Source organism: Scatophagus argus, chromosome 9 (genome assembly GCF_020382885.2).
Source record: "Scatophagus argus isolate fScaArg1 chromosome 9, fScaArg1.pri, whole genome shotgun sequence".
Classification (NCBI taxonomy): Eukaryota; Metazoa; Chordata; class Actinopteri; family Scatophagidae; genus Scatophagus; species Scatophagus argus.
The window spans coordinates 12,565,115-12,583,140 of record NC_058501.1 but is presented as its reverse complement, the minus strand read 5'-3'; the positions used below and the strand labels follow the sequence as shown (position 1 = coordinate 12,583,140).

General features: G+C 40.8%; 2 protein-coding genes across 6 annotated transcripts; one reads left to right on the top strand and one right to left on the bottom strand.

Annotated features, from left to right (window-relative positions):
• The first annotated feature begins 1,635 nt into the window (after positions 1–1,635).
• spaca6 (sperm acrosome associated 6) lies at positions 1,636–5,343 on the top strand. 2 transcript variants are annotated; one of them, XM_046399410.1, is made up of 9 exons: positions 1,638–1,915; positions 2,096–2,182; positions 2,421–2,492; positions 2,747–2,770; positions 2,876–2,953; positions 3,465–3,568; positions 4,154–4,310; positions 4,881–5,061; positions 5,205–5,343. In XM_046399410.1, exons 1-9 carry the CDS (start codon positions 1,702–1,704, stop codon positions 5,275–5,277), a joined length of 990 nt encoding a protein of 329 aa, XP_046255366.1. In that variant the 5' UTR covers positions 1,638–1,701; the 3' UTR covers positions 5,278–5,343. The 2 variants fall into 2 exon arrangements, with proteins under 2 accessions (XP_046255367.1, XP_046255366.1); XM_046399411.1 differs by lacking the exon at positions 2,747–2,770 and having other exon boundaries at positions 1,636–1,915.
• A 6,406-nt stretch (positions 5,344–11,749) lies between these two features.
• On the bottom strand, positions 11,750–15,947 carry has1 (hyaluronan synthase 1). 4 transcript variants are annotated; one of them, XM_046399385.1, is made up of 6 exons: positions 15,787–15,947; positions 14,334–15,042; positions 13,985–14,210; positions 13,732–13,864; positions 13,343–13,434; positions 11,750–13,219 (listed from the first exon to the last, which is right to left on the bottom strand). In XM_046399385.1, the coding sequence occupies exons 2-6, from the start codon at positions 15,027–15,029 to the stop codon at positions 12,759–12,761; spliced, it is 1,608 nt and encodes a 535-aa protein (XP_046255341.1). In that variant the 5' UTR covers positions 15,030–15,042; positions 15,787–15,947; the 3' UTR covers positions 11,750–12,758. The 4 variants fall into 4 exon arrangements, with proteins under 4 accessions (XP_046255341.1, XP_046255338.1, XP_046255340.1 ...); XM_046399382.1 differs by having other exon boundaries at positions 11,750–13,434; XM_046399384.1 differs by lacking the exon at positions 15,787–15,947 and adding an exon at positions 15,590–15,642 and having other exon boundaries at positions 11,750–13,434.
• Positions 15,948–18,026: the final 2,079 nt, after the last annotated feature.

Here is an 18,026-nt window from a genome sequence, read left to right as displayed (position 1 = left end):
TTTATGTTTACCTGTCATGTCATGATCAAGATCTGTCAGGTGGGACAAGAAAGAGAAGACCCTTCCTTCTGCAGCGCAGATTCTCCCAGGGGGCCAACCCTATTGGCTGGCTTTGTGTTAGAGCCCTCAGTGGGGGCCAATAGGAAGACAGCCGAGGGTTGAGACCCCGTCATTCATATCACGTTCAACAGTCAGTGCAGTTATTGGTGGATCATGTGCATCTTTCTGTTGTCTGTTTTTAGCTCTCTATTTTAATAAAGTCTGTTCAAAAAAGTTGCTGTATTGTCTGAATTAATGATAAAATGTGTCTTCGTGAAACCTAAAAACAAACTAACAGATGTTAAACTTGTTATCTCTCTGTTTTGCTTTAAAATTGTCTGCTTATGCACCATAACTTTTTAGACAGAACCAAATGGCTTCAGTTTCTACACAAAGACAAATCTTGTCAAGATTATTCCCTCTCCAAAAACTTAAAAAGTGCCTTCTTTTCTGCTTTTACAACTAGAGATCCAGAAAATAAAGCTGTCAGTGAGCAGATTTTATGAGCAACATGAATGCTCTGGACATGCATGAGAGGATTTTATCATTTTATCAAGGTGCCTTGTCACAACACATGCTTCATACAAACAGACAGAATTAAATGCACTGAAACACACTCTCTCTCACACACACACACACATATAGATCGCCTGGCTAGCTATCTGACGTTGGCAGTCCTGGAGCAGACTCTTGCCTAATATTGACTGGCTTGTCTGTGTGGAGACAGATGAATGCATTAGTACCCAGCTCACCCTGCCACTGAAAATATATTAAGTTCATGTATTAGGCACCCTGTCTGGTTGCCATGGTGATGCACCGGGAGTGAGGGACCAGGGAGGAGAGGAGGTGGGGGGGGGGGGGATGAGGAGGATGGAAGACAAGTGGGGGATACAGGATGTGATGAGGCAGTCGACTTGATTTGTAGTCCCGCTCCCTCTTCCTCTTTCTCTGCCTCTCTCGTGTCCTCTCTCACCTCTCACACCTTCCTTCTTCTGCTAGTTTTTCTCCTCTCGTTGTTTCTCCTCACTCTGTTTTCACTCTTCTCTCACATTCTTTAACTGTGCTACTTTTTTCAATTTTCTAAACTCCATCAGCAAGAATACACACCTTGTCATTCTTGTCGCTCACCATTCGATTGATTTTGTGGACCCTTTTGTTCCTTTTTTTTGTCATTCATTCTCTGTGTCTCCATCTCCACTAGTTAGACTTTTATTGTCTGTATATTTCTCTTTGGTTTTCTTGCCAACATGCATTCTACATTATCCTTCTACATACATAAGCATTTAACTCCCTCTCCATCTACCCCTCTCCCCCCCAGCTGCTGCTGCCTCCCTCCTTGGCTCGCTCCATCTCTGTGCTCTGCAGTAAAACTGGTGCATTGAGGCAGCAGGAAATGGGGACTAGAGACAATAGAATGGAGGGAAGTGTAGAAGGGAGTCTGTGATGCTCTCTTGTCAAACCCGAGCATGTTGAGGAAACAGAGGAAGGATACTTTTAAAATCTTACTTTTAATTTCATGAGGATCAATTCCACATGCAAGGCTTTGATTTTTCAAGCTTCTCCTTGGTAACATGAAACCCCTGTAGTCACTGGGAGACCAGGATTTGAATAAAAACAGTTCACACAGAAACCTTTGTTTCAGTTTGATGCCTGTGCTGAAAAATGTGCACTTCTGCTTTGTGGCTCGTGTGTGCTAGCTTGCTGTTCAGCATCTCTCTAAGCTGCTATCAGTGCTTTGTTGACGTGCAAGACAGTCTTCGTCTGTGTTGGGGTCACATTTTGACGGAGTACAACATTAGAAATGTTGATGCCTGCTTCAGAAAGCTGGACCGCATTTTCAACAACAACGAGCGAGTAATTGAGGCTGGCAGAGTAGGTGCGGAAAATTACCCTTTTACTGTTTTTTTTTAATCAATTTTTTATTATCGTCAAGGCAAGTGCAATAAGTTACAGTGAAACAACAAATTAGATCTAAACAACAACTGATGATTGCATGTGTAGGTGTGCACAGTGACAAAGTTGGTTCATGCTTGTGTGATACGTGTCCTTTTTCAAGGTGAAGGCTATGACAAACAGCTGAAAGAAATTCTGAATGCGGAGATGCTTCCCATGGTTGAAGAGTTTGACAAGAAGCTGAACAAAGGTAACTAAACACCTGCACTGACAGAGACACAACTGCGCAAGTAAATGAGTCTTTAGAGCAACAGAATTGTTAAGCAAGGTCAGAAACGGAGGGGAGTTAGAAATGAGAAATTTCAAAATGATGCCCTAAAGCATCCAATTCACCAGGATGTTTTGAGCCAAATATTCCTGTCTTCCTCCCCCTCCTTCTCCCCCTCCTCCTCCCCCTCCTCCCCCTCCTCCTCCTCTCCATCTATCAGACACAGTGTATGAGGAAAGGTTGCAGACAGCAGCAGACAATTTCATCGCAGCTGCCTCCAAACTGCCTAGAGGTGAGACATGGTCTCTTCTCCTTTTCCTTCATCTTTTCATCCATACTAAAGGCCCACATTAGGTCATTACAGCTCCCTCTGATCTCTGTACTCTCACTGTAATAAACTAGTTACCTTATTACAGCCTTTCATATATTGTGGAGAATAAAGGGAGCAGTCCGGTTGGACTGACTCATACCTGTTGGCAGGCAACCAAGTAATCTGATCAAAATAAAATTTGCTAATCCAAGCTAATTATCTTTGTTTTCTAACAGTGTCTGGATGTTTCCCTCCATGTGGTTAGTGTCTTCATTAATTTTTGTCTATTTAATATTATAATATCTGTTGTTTTTAAGGAAAACATCTTAATCCATGAATCAATGTTAGTTTCATGTATCCATCAGGCTTCCAGAGTGCAGGTGCAGAATACAACTGTATTACCTGCAGTTATGACTCCTGTGAATTCCCTCTCGACTGTCCAAGTGAGTATAATCTGTCCAACACACTGGATTAATGATACTGTTACATCACAATTTTGAAATAGGAAAAAAAAGGTGTACTAATCCTGACTTGACACATCCTTACTTAACTATATTTTCACCTTCATAAGCATCCACTCTTGATCCTTGAAATGCTCTGCTTTTGATCCTTGAAATGCTCTTAGCAGAAAGTCGGGATTTGAAAAAGAGACTGAGGCAAGGTTTTATTTCCACACATTATATCTTTTGCACAGAGCCCCCAAGGTACTCTTTAAGTCCTTGGCTTCTTTATGCAAGGTGACAGTTGACACCCACACACGATGGTATTCGTATCAACCCTGTACAGCACAGCCACTGTTTAGCATATCATCACTTTTACTCAACTCCTCAGAGACTGGGCTTAAGTATTATCATTAAGGAGGGTTCAGACTGAAAGAGCTGCCCCCCTGTGAATGTTATCTGTGTGTGTGTGTGTGTGTGTGTGTGCATGTGGGTGGCTAAATGTTTATTCCAGTTAAAGAAATTGAAGTAACAGAGAACAGCAGGAGCAGAATGCAGTGCGATGTGCCATTTCATTTACCAAATGATATCGAGGTGATCTGGAGGTTCGCAGAAGAGGTATGCTTGACCCATGGTGAACCACTCACATTTACTGTTATACCTTTAAGGTGGTCTGTCAAATATGAAGCTCAAGCCAGAAGACACTCAGCTTAACTTAGCATAAAGTTAAGGAAAGAAGGAAGAAAAATCTACCATCATCATCCATTTGTTTTTACTGGCTCTCTTACATGACATATACTTTAGTGATGACTGGATCTTCAAGCGCTTGAAAAATGTGTATGGATTTCACCTGGATTATGGAAAAAGTGAATACTGTATTTCCTCCCTTGGAGAGAAAAGTGTCGTGTTGTTCTGGAGCGCTCCAGCAGCAAACATGGTTGCAGCTTTTTGTGATGAAAACACAAAGCATAATGAGTGGATGCAAAGCATTTTACATGTCAAGAAAGAACATGTTGTTGATATTTTAAGTGATCTTCTAAATTCTCATCTAGCTTTTGGCAAGAAAGTGAACTCTTTCTGTAACAGTACTTTTTCTAGTCTTTCTTTGCAACTGTGTAGATTAACATTAATGAGTCCTGTCCAGAGTATCTGGGACTATATATAATATAGGACATATAGGTATAAGAATGTATTCCTGGGCAGGTGAAAACTCAACAAGTGGATCAGTTTAAAGAAATGACTGCAGGGGTGGACAAGCTCTATTCCATCCCTTCCACCAGCTTGCAACATCAGGGCACCTACCAGTGTGAGATCTACTCGGGCCAACGCTCTATTGTCAGACTGTACTACTATCTCACAGGTAACAAGACACACGACTTTTAGGAGAAAAAAATTAGAAGCTGATATATCACACGGACATGAAATATCTCCTCCACACTCATGGACAGACTACACTTAGAAGATACACATGCAGTATTTTAGCACCTGAAATGAATATGCTAAAGAGTAATACTACTTCATACATCTATTTTGTAAAATGTTAACTGGCGAAATTCAAGGTGTTTTCTTTTGATAAAGATTTTTATTTTATTTACCTTGTTAGATAAAGCCTCATGAGCAAATACGCACAAGATTTACTGAGACAAAAACTGAATTAAGTTATGACATGAGGTGGTCGGGAAAGTGGAAGCCGTATGAGCAAATGGAATCAAATCACTTATAAAACCAGAGGAAATGTTGTATATTTGCTGTATTTTCAGAAGAAAAAAAAATCTTGTTAATTTTTTCCTAGTAAACAAATTACAAATTAGACAGGGTTTTGATTTTTGCCCTCCCTCTTTTCCTTCATAATAGCTTTCAACTTTATGTCCTTAACGTGTGTTCAGTTCAATTCTCTATATTTTCTTTTCTCCATCTCTCCCTCTCTAAGTGACCCCCCAGGTTGTGGCAGGCCACACAGAGCTGCAGGAGATATTCGACCTGTCTCTCCTCCCAGGAGGGCGGTTACTCCCTGTGCCGAGTGATCCTTCCCCCTCCCTCCTCCCCCCCTCCTCACTGCTTCTCACCGCCTGTTTAACTGCTACACTTCTGCTGCTCTTCCTCTCCCTGGGGTAAAACAAAGCTCTTATTTGCAACATATTCGACATAAACAGCAAAGAAACTTAGAAATGCACCCATTTCCTGGGAATTCAAGGTGCCCATTCATATATATTGGTCGGTATTGTATCGTATCATTTTTCTTTGGTCATTGCAGGGCTCTGTTTTGGTCATCAACCCCAGAACAAACAAGTCTTCACGCAGATGGAGATGAAGATTTAGAATTATGAGAGATGGGAAGACACTTGTAGTGCAATAAAGAGCTTTTCATCAGTCCTCTGGTTTCCTATACAGTGTGAAGTCATAGCTTTTAGAAAGCCTGTGTGTGGCTCCCCCATTCCACCACTAGGAGGCAGGATGCACTTCGTTATCAGTGGTTCCCAGTCTACAGTGTGCTACATGTGAGGACCATATTTATTTTTTACTTTCGGCAGATAGTGATGGAAGGTAGCCAGCTAGCTTCACTCAGTGCAAGTACAGTTTTGAGGTACTTTACTGAAGTGGTTCAATTGTATGCAACATTATTCTTCTACTGCAGAGGGAAATATTGTAGCTTTTACTCCACTCATCTATCAGCTATGACATACAAAACATATGATGGACGTAGTGTTGTAGATTAAATTGCAAAAAGTATGGAATAAGTTGCTAAAATTGGCTCCACCTCAACCAACTGCAGCAAAATACCTCAAATTTCAAACTTTATCATCCTTATATCTTTACATACACTTTCATTCTTCTCTGCATTTAGCCCAACACTGGTTGAACACACAACAACACAGCAACACAGCACAGTACATGCAGTGAATGTTTCTCCCACCTCTAGGCCACGCCTGCCACCGTAATACACTGCATTACTGTAACACGGAGTGCAGATTTCCCCCAAAATGTGTGTAGTTTTTGTTTTAACAGCAAATAACAAGATGACATGGTGCCTAATCCTATTCTCACATTTGCCTACCAACACTAAAAGTGTGCATTTTCTTGTTTTTGGCTGTTCTGGTCCTGGATAGTTGCTGTAAATAATAATGATAATAATAAGTCGTGGATCAGCGGTTAGGGTGTCGGACCCGTAACCGGTGGGTCGCTGGTTCGATTCCCCGTACCGGTGTCCATGGCTGAGGTACCCTTGAGCAAGGTACCTAACCCCCACTGCTCCCCGGGTGCTGCATTCGGTCGCCCACTGCCCCGGGTTTGTTGTGTGTGCACGTCACTTGGGTGGGTTAAATGCAGAGCATGAATTTCGTTGGAGTGAGTTCCCTCCAATGACAAAATATGTCACTTTCTTTCTATAATATACATGATGTACACTGTAGCACTGGTGAAGGTTAGCAAAAATATGGAAATTACAGTGGTCATGGATGGCCTCAGGTGGCCACAAGGAGGCAGCAACATACAGATTAGGTCTCTTCCCAGAAAGCGAAAAAAGAGTAAGACCACACAGACCTGTTAGAGGATGTTGACCTTGAACTTACATTTAACATTGCTGTCACATTTACAGCGTGTCACATCAGGGCTGTGGTCCATTGAATATTTGGTTGCTAAAACTGAAGACATATCCCCGAAAACAACTCTGAATCACATGTGAGGATGGGGAAATGCTTGTATTGCAAAATGGATTTTAACTTAAAAATGTGATACCGTAGTCATACTGTATATTTGCCAACACGTTAATCATGAACCCTCGCCCAGAGTCTGCCTTTGTGCTCCGAATGAATGGTCGAAGTCACTGAGCGTTACATAACAACTTATCCTTTTGTATTTGGATGTCAATTTTTGGAATCTAGTTCAATGTAATATTTATTGCAGGACTCTTGGATACTATTGCTGCATTACATTGTACAAAGGTTTCTAATTTTCCTGTCAGTACTAGAAGAACTACCGTTTGTGTTTAACTATCATAAAGGCTTGTGTGGATAACATGCAGAGATAAGACAAGTTATACAAATCTCACTTTTTCACTTTGTCCAAATCATCAAATAAATCATTACCGATTTGTGCAATAAACAGATCAGCCCTATTGCTCAATCTGTCGCTTAGGCATTGGTGTTTTAATTAGGGGGATTACAACCGATGGCCAACTGTGCCAAATGTAATGCTGGCATTGATTTATCAGGAGTGAGATGACATAGACAACCGTCCACAAAGAGGGAAGAGAATAGTGTGTTTAAACTTTGTTCATTTTAATGCCCAGTAAGTTAGACAAACTGTCACAAACAATCACGTTATTGACGAATCCTCTGCTATAAAGTGTTTTTCTTCTTGTTTAATAGGTACATAGTTGCTAGGAACCGCCTGTTTTGTTCTGATAATCGCAGGGCAACAGTCTGTAACTGTGATGGGTGGTTCCAGGTACAAGAGGATAGTGAACAGTTCAGGCACAGTCTGCTCTCGTGGGCATCAACCCGCACCAATACCTGCTGAAAACCACAGCACCCATTCTCAACGGAAAAACATGGCTCTGAAAGAAATAACATCATCATCAAAGATTTCGACTGTAAGTGATAAAAATTACAGAACAAAATGAAAGAAAATTATTTTTATAATTTATTTCCCTATTGAGGTAAATATTGATGTCAGTAACTTTTATGTACCGGTAGTCAAAATGTTGTCATTTGTTTCCAACATGTTGTTATGAAAAAGGTAAATTAATCCTAATTTATTCTCAAAGTGTTTAAACAAATAAACTGACATCAAAATGCAGATGTAATATTTCAAATGAATTTGTTTTCTTCACCTGTAACTTCAAAGTCTTTTCCAATATTCCTATTCTATAACTCTTACATTACTTAATGAAATACACTACATGAAGAATATTACATTTTAACATTGTAGAAATATGTTTATGAAATAGTTAAAGTAAGTGGCAGTTCTGCTCTGCTGTTATGGTTCTTCTTTATGAATGATGTCTTGTAGGTGGAGAAAACACAGTGCGAGGACTGACTGGGATCTGCGAGTCTTATAAAGCGCTTGTGGAGTATCTAAATATAGTCAGACATGACTCAAACTAACATGTCATTTAACGGGCAGATTGCTTGTGTTTCTTTTTCCAGTGGGTTGCTTAGTTGCCCCAGCAACCAATGATGCCTTGCAATAAGCAGTAATTGTAAATTGTCAGATATGTGAAACACTATCTGACTTATCCATCCTTTTATTAGCTTGTAACTGTGAATCACTTGTTCATTCCTTTATATAATATCACACACCCATCATAAACCAAGCAATCATGGCATGCATATTTTCTTGTTTAACTGCAACTTGTTACCCGGTTGTGTTTCTGTTCCTTTTCTGTATCTCAGGTAGAAATATTTTCATTTTGATTACAGCTTAGAGAAATGACTGCTCCATTGTGGCATTTTCATAATTACACTGACAAAAATAACACATTCAACATTCACCTCAAAGGGTGAGAGCTTCATAACATCTTTCCAGAGACTGAAACAATCTTGACAAACTTTAGGAAATTATGTTCATTGTGATGATATTTTAGCACAAAAAATGAGTCTGACAAATTCTGGAAGGGAAGTACAGTTTCAGTCCCTGAACAATGTCACATTCCTGTCTAAAGGGAAAAGTTGTGGGCTCTGATCGGTGTTCACTGGTATGCAGCTTCAAACTATGTGTTTTGAAGCAAATTCCTGTAAATGATGGCAGCCCCACCAGTATGAGTGTGCATACTGCAGACAACCCAGGCGTTCCCAGATCAGAGTGTCTGCAGACTGGGGGAACACCCACTACTTGATTTGTCCTGTTACTGTGTGCCAAAAATAATAAAATGATCTAACAGAGTTCTCCATTCTTATTCTATATATTGGTTCATTAACTCTTCTCTGCCCAATTTGGATTTATTTTTCTTTCTTTTTTGCAGTACAGAAAGGCGTGCACAGAAAATAAGAACTTCTAGACCATAAATCTAAAATGGAAAATATTACCATCGGTAATGGTAACAGCAAACCATAACAACACTAATGTTTGACAAATGGATGTAGGATGAAACGTGTAATTATTTATAAAGGTACATGGTAAGCATTTTAGCATCCCTTCCAGTACACATTTACTTTTATCTGCCACATTGTTGATAATTTGATATTTCATCCCATCTTGTATTAATTATGATGTATTAAGACTTAATCATAACCACCATGCTGGTTTTCACGTGTTCTGGATGAGCTGCAGTTTGATGAAAGTTTGCTCCATCCTCTTTAAATTACAGCTACCTCCAAAACAATGTGAACTGCTCAGATTGAACAAGACCAAAAGGAGTTTGGTACTGAAGGTGAAGGTACTGAACGCTTTGTTGCCCGTACTTCTCCTCCTTGTAACAGAGCAAATGTGCACCCCAACACGTGTGCCAGCTGGAATGGTTCCTCCTTTCTGATGTCAGGGATGGAGGCGCAGACAGGGTGGGGGAGGACAGGCTAATTGAAAACAGATATGAGGGGAAGTGATGTATGGTTTCGTCAGACTCTTGGTTTACTCCTAAAGGAGTTTTTTGTTTTTTTTTCTCTCCTTTCCCTGACTCATTCAGGCTCTCTCTAGGCTACCACACCACAGAAACAGATTTTCATGTAGTAAATGATGTCACAGCTTTGAGAGCCACAGATTACAGCTTAGACAGAAAATCCATCATAGATAAGTTGCTTACGTTACTTACGTTGTTTATGTTGCTATTAGAGACCAAATACGGGTTATCGCTGTGAAATGTGATGAGTAATGCTTCCGCCGCTCTTGGGGGAAGCCAGATACTTTTACTCATGTGAGGAAACAATCTTGTCACCCAACTACAGTTGTTTTAGCTGCCATCAGAAGCCTTGACTCACTGAGAATCCAGTGGACAGTCAGACATGTGTTTCCCGACATGTGTTGCCGGTGGTCTTGTGGTCATCTACTCAATGTCTACTGTTGTAAAATCCTTACCTGTTATTGCGCAACAAAAGCTGGATGGCAGTGGAGATGAGAAATTCTGATAAATTTTTGTCTGGCTTCCATTGATTGCGCTAGACATAAACAAATATAACAATACAACTCTAACTTAATTAGAAGTGCAAAAATATTTACCTTAAAAGGTACTTCAGGTAAAAGTAAAGTAAAATTACTACATATGCACAAAAATGGTACTTCTGGATGGTATTATTTGTTATCTTGTTGATAGTGGTGCATCTAGTCATGAGTAAAATTGTAGTTAATCATTTGGAGCTACGAATAGATAGTTTTGTTCAGTGGTTCTTCAAAAGGACACAAGATAAATTTGAGGGGGTCATGACATGAAAGTAGAAAAGAATCCTTTGGAAAATTTGGCCTCAAGAATTATCGAAAAGAAACTATCAAGGCTAACTAATTAGAAGTTTGGAGGGGAAATGTTGCTTTGGTGGAACTGAAAATGTGGCATCGTCGTCAGGTATAGCCAAATATACGCAACTTAACCAACCAAATCAACCAACCAACCAAATCAAACCTTCATCACACAGATAGTATCATGAAGTGGCAGAAGGACTGAACTCTGCTCTCAGTAGATATTAAAAAAAAAAAAAGTAAAAACTTTAAAAATGGCACCAACAATGTCAGTAAACATCAGAAAGTAGAACTAAAGAACAGAAACTGAGGATGAACTAGAGTAGAGTGCAGGCAGTAGTCATAAGGAATAAGCTAATCTGAATAAGTGAGTTTTGAGTTTGACTGTAAATCGGGATAAGGCTTCTGAGTTACTGATGTTAACTAGGACTTTTTACATATTAGATATATTAGATATGCTCAGCTATCAGCTGAGCTGTGCGACACGGTGGTGCAGTGGTTAGCACTGTTGCCTCATAGCAAGATGGTTCCAGGTTCAAATCCCGGTCTGGGCCCTTCTATGTGGAGTTTGCATGTTCTCCCTGTGCCTGCATGGGTTTTCTCCGGGTACTCCGAACATTTTGGGGGCAGCCGTGGCCTAGAGGTTGGAGAAGTGGCTTGTGATCGGAGGGTCACCGGTTCGATTCCCCCACCGGACGGGCAGGAAAAATTTGGGTGTGGTGGAGTGATTAATGCAAAAAAAAAAAAAATGTCCCCCCCCCTCCCCCCCATTAGCCGGCTGGTGTGCCCTTGAGCAAGGCACTTAACCCCCCAATATGCTCCCCGGACGCTTGATGCTGCCCACTGCTCCTGTGTGTGTTTCACTGCATGTAATTTGCCGGGTGTTGCATGTGTGTGTTCAACTAAGGATGGGTCAAATGCAGAAGATGAATTCAGTGTGTGTATGTAAAAATATATATACTGTCAATAAAGTTGATTCTTCTTCTTCTTCTTCTGTTCAGCTGCACATTGCTTCAGATTTACGAACCTGGATGTACTTTGCACCAGAGTGCGTGACTTTATATTTTAAAGGAAGATCCTTATCACTTGGCATGGCAACCTGCTTTCAGGCATTTTCCTATGTTTTTTCAGAGTACCATCCTGTAAAGACTGTCACTGTGGTCCTGCACTACGGGGACATTCACTTCTCTGCCTCGTGGGGTTCCCTACAATGATAGGAGCTATGCTAAATGCTAACGGAGATGAAGGTTTTACATTCAGGATGCTGGTGTGTAGCATGACACCTATGAGAGGTCAAGTTATATTTTGCCTGTATACTGTATGCTGTTATTGTGACAAGTGATTTGAGTCAAATTCTCGCTTGTACTCTGCAAATTATGTAATTTTAACCCAAAGAAAACGGAGCTGTGCACTTTAGAAAAATATTTCATTTATTAATATCCATACAAGTTCCCAAAATCATCAAAATTTTCACATTTTCAGACAATTTCCAGCCCTTACAATAAGTGTATTGCCAAGAAAATCTATAGAAAAAAATCATATGTTTTTGTCAATTTTACTCTGGAATACCAATAACAAAGTGCATCCTACACAGTACACCCACCAACAGAGTGAGTATACAGCAATTAGATAAAATACAATATTTGAAACAACATCAGTCCCCTTGTGTTTCAGGCTTCAACGGCTCCATGTTTTAGTCCTCAGCCACAGAGTCATTGTCACTGTTTAGTTTTCAGCTTTCTCATAGAGGTACAGCGTCTTTTTCTGCCTGTACACTTTTGCCACTGCTCAACACTGTGACTGCCATCTTCTGTATTTTCAAGTAGGTCTACAGCGCTGCAGTAACACTGCCATGCAGGATCCAGTGCAATAACAACAGTGGTGGAGTAATGGTCACTAAACTGACACAGTCAAGCATCTGTAAGTTGAGTTGTTTGTGTTGTTAAGCTAGTCTACATGCTCTACATACACATAACCCAAGATTCATTACTCACACTCTTCTATCTAAATAGAACTTTTCCAATCTATAGGTATCATGAATAAATATCTGCTGGAAGGCCATCTCTGCCATCGTAATGTGACAAAGAGACACCTGAGAAGTTCACAGGCCCAAAAGCCCTCAGTACAATTTCATTTAAATGTGCAACATCTCCATATGGATCAAACATTTGTTCTCATATATATTTCATTGATATTATCAATATTTTTTTTTCTTTATTTGTTTAGTTTAGTTTAGCAGCTGCACGAAAAGCTCCTGTCCATCACCTACTAAAATATGAGACAAAATAAATAACTGAAATAGAGTCCCAATAAAATAACAACATAGTAAACAAAAATAATAAAATAAGATAAACAATAAAATAAAATAAGGTCAATGATTGAATTTAAATTATTATCCTTCACTTTGTTCTTCACTTCAGACCTAAACATTCACTTTGTAAGCACTAGAACGTTTCCTACATAACCTGCGGAACCACGCCCAGTAGAGGAACAACATCAGCAGCCAATAGCATGTGTAGGCCACACAGCCAAAAATAAGAAACTTGGTCTCCAGTATCTTGGCTTGACTTGACCAGTCCATTTGAATCTCCTTGTAGATTGTGTAACCGAGCCCACCTAACAAAATGGCTGCCCACACTGACAGAGGGAGGATGGGAATATAGTTCCCTACAATCTTGCGCCTGCCTGATGTCCCCCAGCTGCTTTTGTTCATGGTGAGAATGGCAAAGTACTTAGCAGGCAGCAGGCTGGTCATGTACAGAACCGAGTACATGGACATAAACACCATCACCATGTCTCTACGCAGGATGCAGGCATACGCCGCTTTCACCAGCCCGATCAGCTGGATGCAGCACAGGATCCAGAGGAGGTCCCACAGTGAGCCTGTCCAAAACAACTGGATGACGGTAGCGGTGACAAAAAAAGGGAAAATACCTGAGACGATGGACTCATAGGTCATCCAGAGATGGTGCTTGTGCCACCACATTGCATTGTAGAGCCACTCACGAAAGTAAGATTTTGTCCAGCGAGTCTGCTGGTTGAGCCAGCGCAGAAACTGAGCGGGTGTCTCTGTGTAGCACTTTGAGCGGGCTGTATATCTAAAAAGAGACGGCAAAAACAAGATCTATGAATCTCATCACTACATCAAATATTATAGCATCGAGATAACTGAGTCTCATGTAATTTCTGTGCACAAATCTTATCTCAAGGGAATTCAATCGAATGCAACTGGACTTAGTTATTTGTCTTTGAAGACGTTTCACCTCTCATCCAAGAGGCTTCATCGGTTCATGCTTGCTTGACTAGGCTGGGACTAGGCATTCGATTGAATTCCCTTGAGATAACCATGAGCTGGATGAATGAGAATATTCACAGGCTTATTGCACAAATCTTACTTTGTAGCATAGCCCATGCTCAGCATTCGGTTAGTAAGATGTCTGTCGTCGCCAAATGTGCAGTGAGTTCCCAAAAACATCTGATTGTACCAGGACTCCAGAAACTGCTGGAGGATATCGTTGCGGTACAGACCTACATTTAACAATTCAGGGTGGCACAAACACAAAAGAAATATTAGTTGCAGTGAGTGCATTAAAGCCAAAACTATATTATATTATATATCAGAAGAGAAAAAAAATGCTTTTTCCTCACCCAAAGGACCACTTATGCAGGACACACAGTTGAAAAAGGACTGACAGGACCTCTCGATGTTAAAAGCCATCCAGTACCTAAGACTGCTCATGAAGCTGATGTAAGACTCTTTCAGGTTGAGGATCATCACATCTCCTCCCACAGCACCATACTTGGGGTCACTCTCCAACACTTTACACAGTTCCAGAGAGGCAAGAGGGTCCAGCTTAGTGTCTGAGTCGCACACCTGTGGAAGTAAAAAGTAAGCCATGTCATGAAAAAAGCAGAACACTGTAATTATTATTTTCATAAAGTTCTCTCTATTGACAAAATACATCAGGATTTTGACTTCTGAAGCAAAAATAGCTACCTGTACATAGTCAACTGATGACCCGAGTGCTTTAAATGCGGTGTACATCACTTCCCGCTTGCCGCCCCACTTCTGCATGATGCACACACACCTCTTGCTCTGGATCAGGTGCTCTACCTCTTTTCTCTGTGGATCCTCTCCAATATTATGATCAGCATCTCCTCCTGGGCCCATTTCTGAAGCCATTCCCACATCCTGCCGGGCCTGAGTGGGGTCCCATGTATGGTAGTTGTTACTCCACACATAATAGCCAGGGTCTTGGTCAGCAAAAACCTCTCTGAACATCTCCATCATATATTGGTCATCGCGTGAGTTCCCATCTATCACCATGATGATGCGTAGCAGCTCGGGGGGATACTGGAGAGCTCTGATGGAGTTGAGGCACTCTCTGAGGTAGACAGGGTCCTCCTGGTAAGCTGATATTGTTAGGGCAATGGTTTTGGTAAAGGTGCATGGATCTATGCGAGCTTTCATTCTCCGGTGCTCAATGAAAGCAAAGAAGCTCTGGACCAATACATGGACTGAGAGGAGTACTCCATAAAAGCCAAAGGAGATGATTCCATACTTGGAGGTCACCAGCTGGAAACCCTCCACATAGGCCCACACCATCACGCCCAGGACCAGCAACGCAAAGAGGAAAGTGAAGATGGCACGGATTACTGAGCCCAACTTCTTCAATAAAGGTTTCAGCTCCATTGTGTTTCTTTACCTTAGAGACACAAAGACACCACATGTTAGTATGGCTGGTACGTGACTAAATGAAGGATTCCTATTGGTCCCGGTCAGGCTAAAAATGTGCACAGACATATTGTGGTTTGGAAAATCTATTAAATGGAATTAGTTCTTTTACGTGGACTGTTGTAAGGCATTTTAACAAGCTATACAAGCTGAAAAATAGTACAGCCAACAGGCATACAAAAAGTGTTGAGCTAACATCATTGTGTCGTAATGCCATAATTTATCGTTTTTTTTAATTATATCTATTCAAATATATCTTTATATTATTTGTAACATTTAAGAATATAAAATATATATATTTTTTTACCCATGTACAAATTTTAAATACTGCAGGCCAGCGACAAAACTTACTCATCCCACACACAGAAACAATCACAATACCTTGTTCTGATAACTGACCAAAAACCAAAGCCACCATTTAAAGCATAAAAACTTGTCAACTGACTGAATGAACTATGAAACAGTAAATAAATAAATAAAAGAGTAAATGCAACAAGTGAAAGCATCAGGCATCTTACCGTTAGCAGAAATATGGTATCTGTTTTTATTTAAGTATATTTTTAAATCAAATCATCTTCAATGATGCTGCAGAAATTCTTTTGTTTTTATTGAAATGACAACCTGTTTCCAGTAATTCAGACCTGACTGCATTATATTCTTCAGTTTACAAATAATTCAACAGAAAAAACGTGACTAAATGCGTGACAAAAGTTACCTTTTCCACTAAGTTCCCCTGGCTTTAAATTTGCGAGACATCCACTCGGTGTTTCTCTTGTCTGGCAACTTGGCGTGAAGTTTGCTGACTTTATAGACTACAAGGTTAAAGACGGGATGGAGCCATGTGTGCGCTTTTTATACGTTGGGAATTATCAAATCCGCGCGCCCCCGCTGACTCAGCCGTGCGTCAGGAGTAAGGCAGTGGTCCAGATGACTGCTGTGTGTGCGCGTTGCATATGGCTGCTTTGTTTTGTCTTTTGCCATAGAGATCCAAAGTTTGTGAACATCGACAAGACCGCTATAAAAAAAACAAAAAAATCTCGGCAGGAACTTTAAACAGACATGATGGAGACCGATGTTTAACCACAGTCAATTTTCTACATTTTCTCATTGTTTTAGCCAATCCTTGTGCTGGAAGGACTTATGGGGTTGCTTGTTCTTATCTTGAGCACAATTTACCCCTTAGAGCCAAGCAGAATCTACTACTTATTTTAATAACTTTTGTAAATTTTTATTTTTATTTTATTTTATGTTGTTGCCCGACCAGCTGTGGTTTCAAGATGTACACGCAGGTTTACCCGCGCAGAAAGACGATGAGGTTAATAGTTCAAGACAGTGACACAGTTCCATTTTGTTGGCAATGCCGCATCCACTGAGCAGAATGTGGAAGTTTTCAATTACATTAACCTTGGCAGAGAGAAGAAGGTAGTCCCACAGGTTGAAATCAAACTTCTACACCAGTTGAACGGCGCCCTCTGCTGGCTTATATCTGAAACGAAATTTTTCATTGTCAAAGCTGGTGTCACAGCAAAATGGTGTCTCTGCTCTGTAGTTCTAATCTCTGACTTCAGAGGACTCAAGTTGTCCCTCCTGGTTCCCCCGAGTCACTGCAACTGTCCTGACTTAACCATGATTACACCCCTGGAGAGTTTCTTTACAGGGAAATCTGTTGACCGCTCATGAGGGTCCACACCCTTAGCCACAGAAGCTGGCCTGATCCGTCAACACGCTTCATGTCAGACACAAATAGAAGCCACAAGGCAGCTGATGTCATGCATGGCGGATGTGCCATTGCTGTGTGTAGGGATGGGCACTGGCTTGACTTACTGGAGATTTGTGTGTTTTCATTAAGGTGCTTTACAACACTGTGCTGTAGATGGTCTCTTATGCAAATGCAGCTTCACATTTCACATATTTCATAAGAATCTTGGACTGCAATAAACAAACAAACAACAACAACAACAATGGCCTCCACTGATTTTTTTTTTATTCCTGGAGTTGGGAAGAAATATCTGGATCTCGACAACACTTTGCTCCAGCTGCACCCGCAGACGTGGATGGAATGAACTTGGCACAGGATGTGGAGAGTCATGAGCTACCCCTACTATACCACTCATTCTTAAAGAGCGACGTCTGAAACTCTGCTGTACTCCAAATGATTCAAATGATGAAGACAACAAGACACTGCAATCTACCCTTTGTTGAGAATTAATGTGAAAACCTACTCCATCACTTGACATATGCATTCATGAGAATCTTTTTTGGCCGACCATGCCTAAATACATTGTTTTGGATATGGAGAGATCTTTCAACTTTGCCTGCAGTGATGTTGAATATAAGGTGATCCATACCTTCATTTTCCCCAGGTTAGACTACTGCAACTCTCTTCTGTCCCACACCTCCCACAAGTCCCTGTCACACCTCCAGTTAGTTCAGAACGCAGCAGCTCAGCTTCTCACTGGTTTTAACAGACGACACCACATCACCCCTTTCCCTGTCTCCCTTCACTGGCTGCCAGTTTTAGAATTGATTTGAAGATTTTACTGATCACTTTAAAGCATGTCTGGGTTTGGTTCCAAGTGTCAAACCGCGGTGAAGTCTTGGGCTTATGTCTTGTCATTTCCCGTTTTATTTTGAAAAGTAACTCTCCTCTCGTTTCAGGTCACTTTTCCTTCCTCGTGTGTCTTCAGCCTGATTGTCTCCTCGATAACCCAATTGTGTTCACCTGTTCCCCATTACCGACATGTGTTCAAATAGTCTGTGTTCGCCTTGTCTTGTGCCAGTGTGTTTTGTCTGTGTGCGTTCACTCTAGTCTCGCCTTGTCCCCAGCCTTGTCTTTTGCCTCGTGTTACCTTCCTGTTTTTACCTCTGTATCAGAGTGATTTTTTTGTTGTAAGTTTCTTAGTTCAGGATATAGCCATAATTTAGTGTTTAGGATTCCTCTTTTGTTTTTCCTCC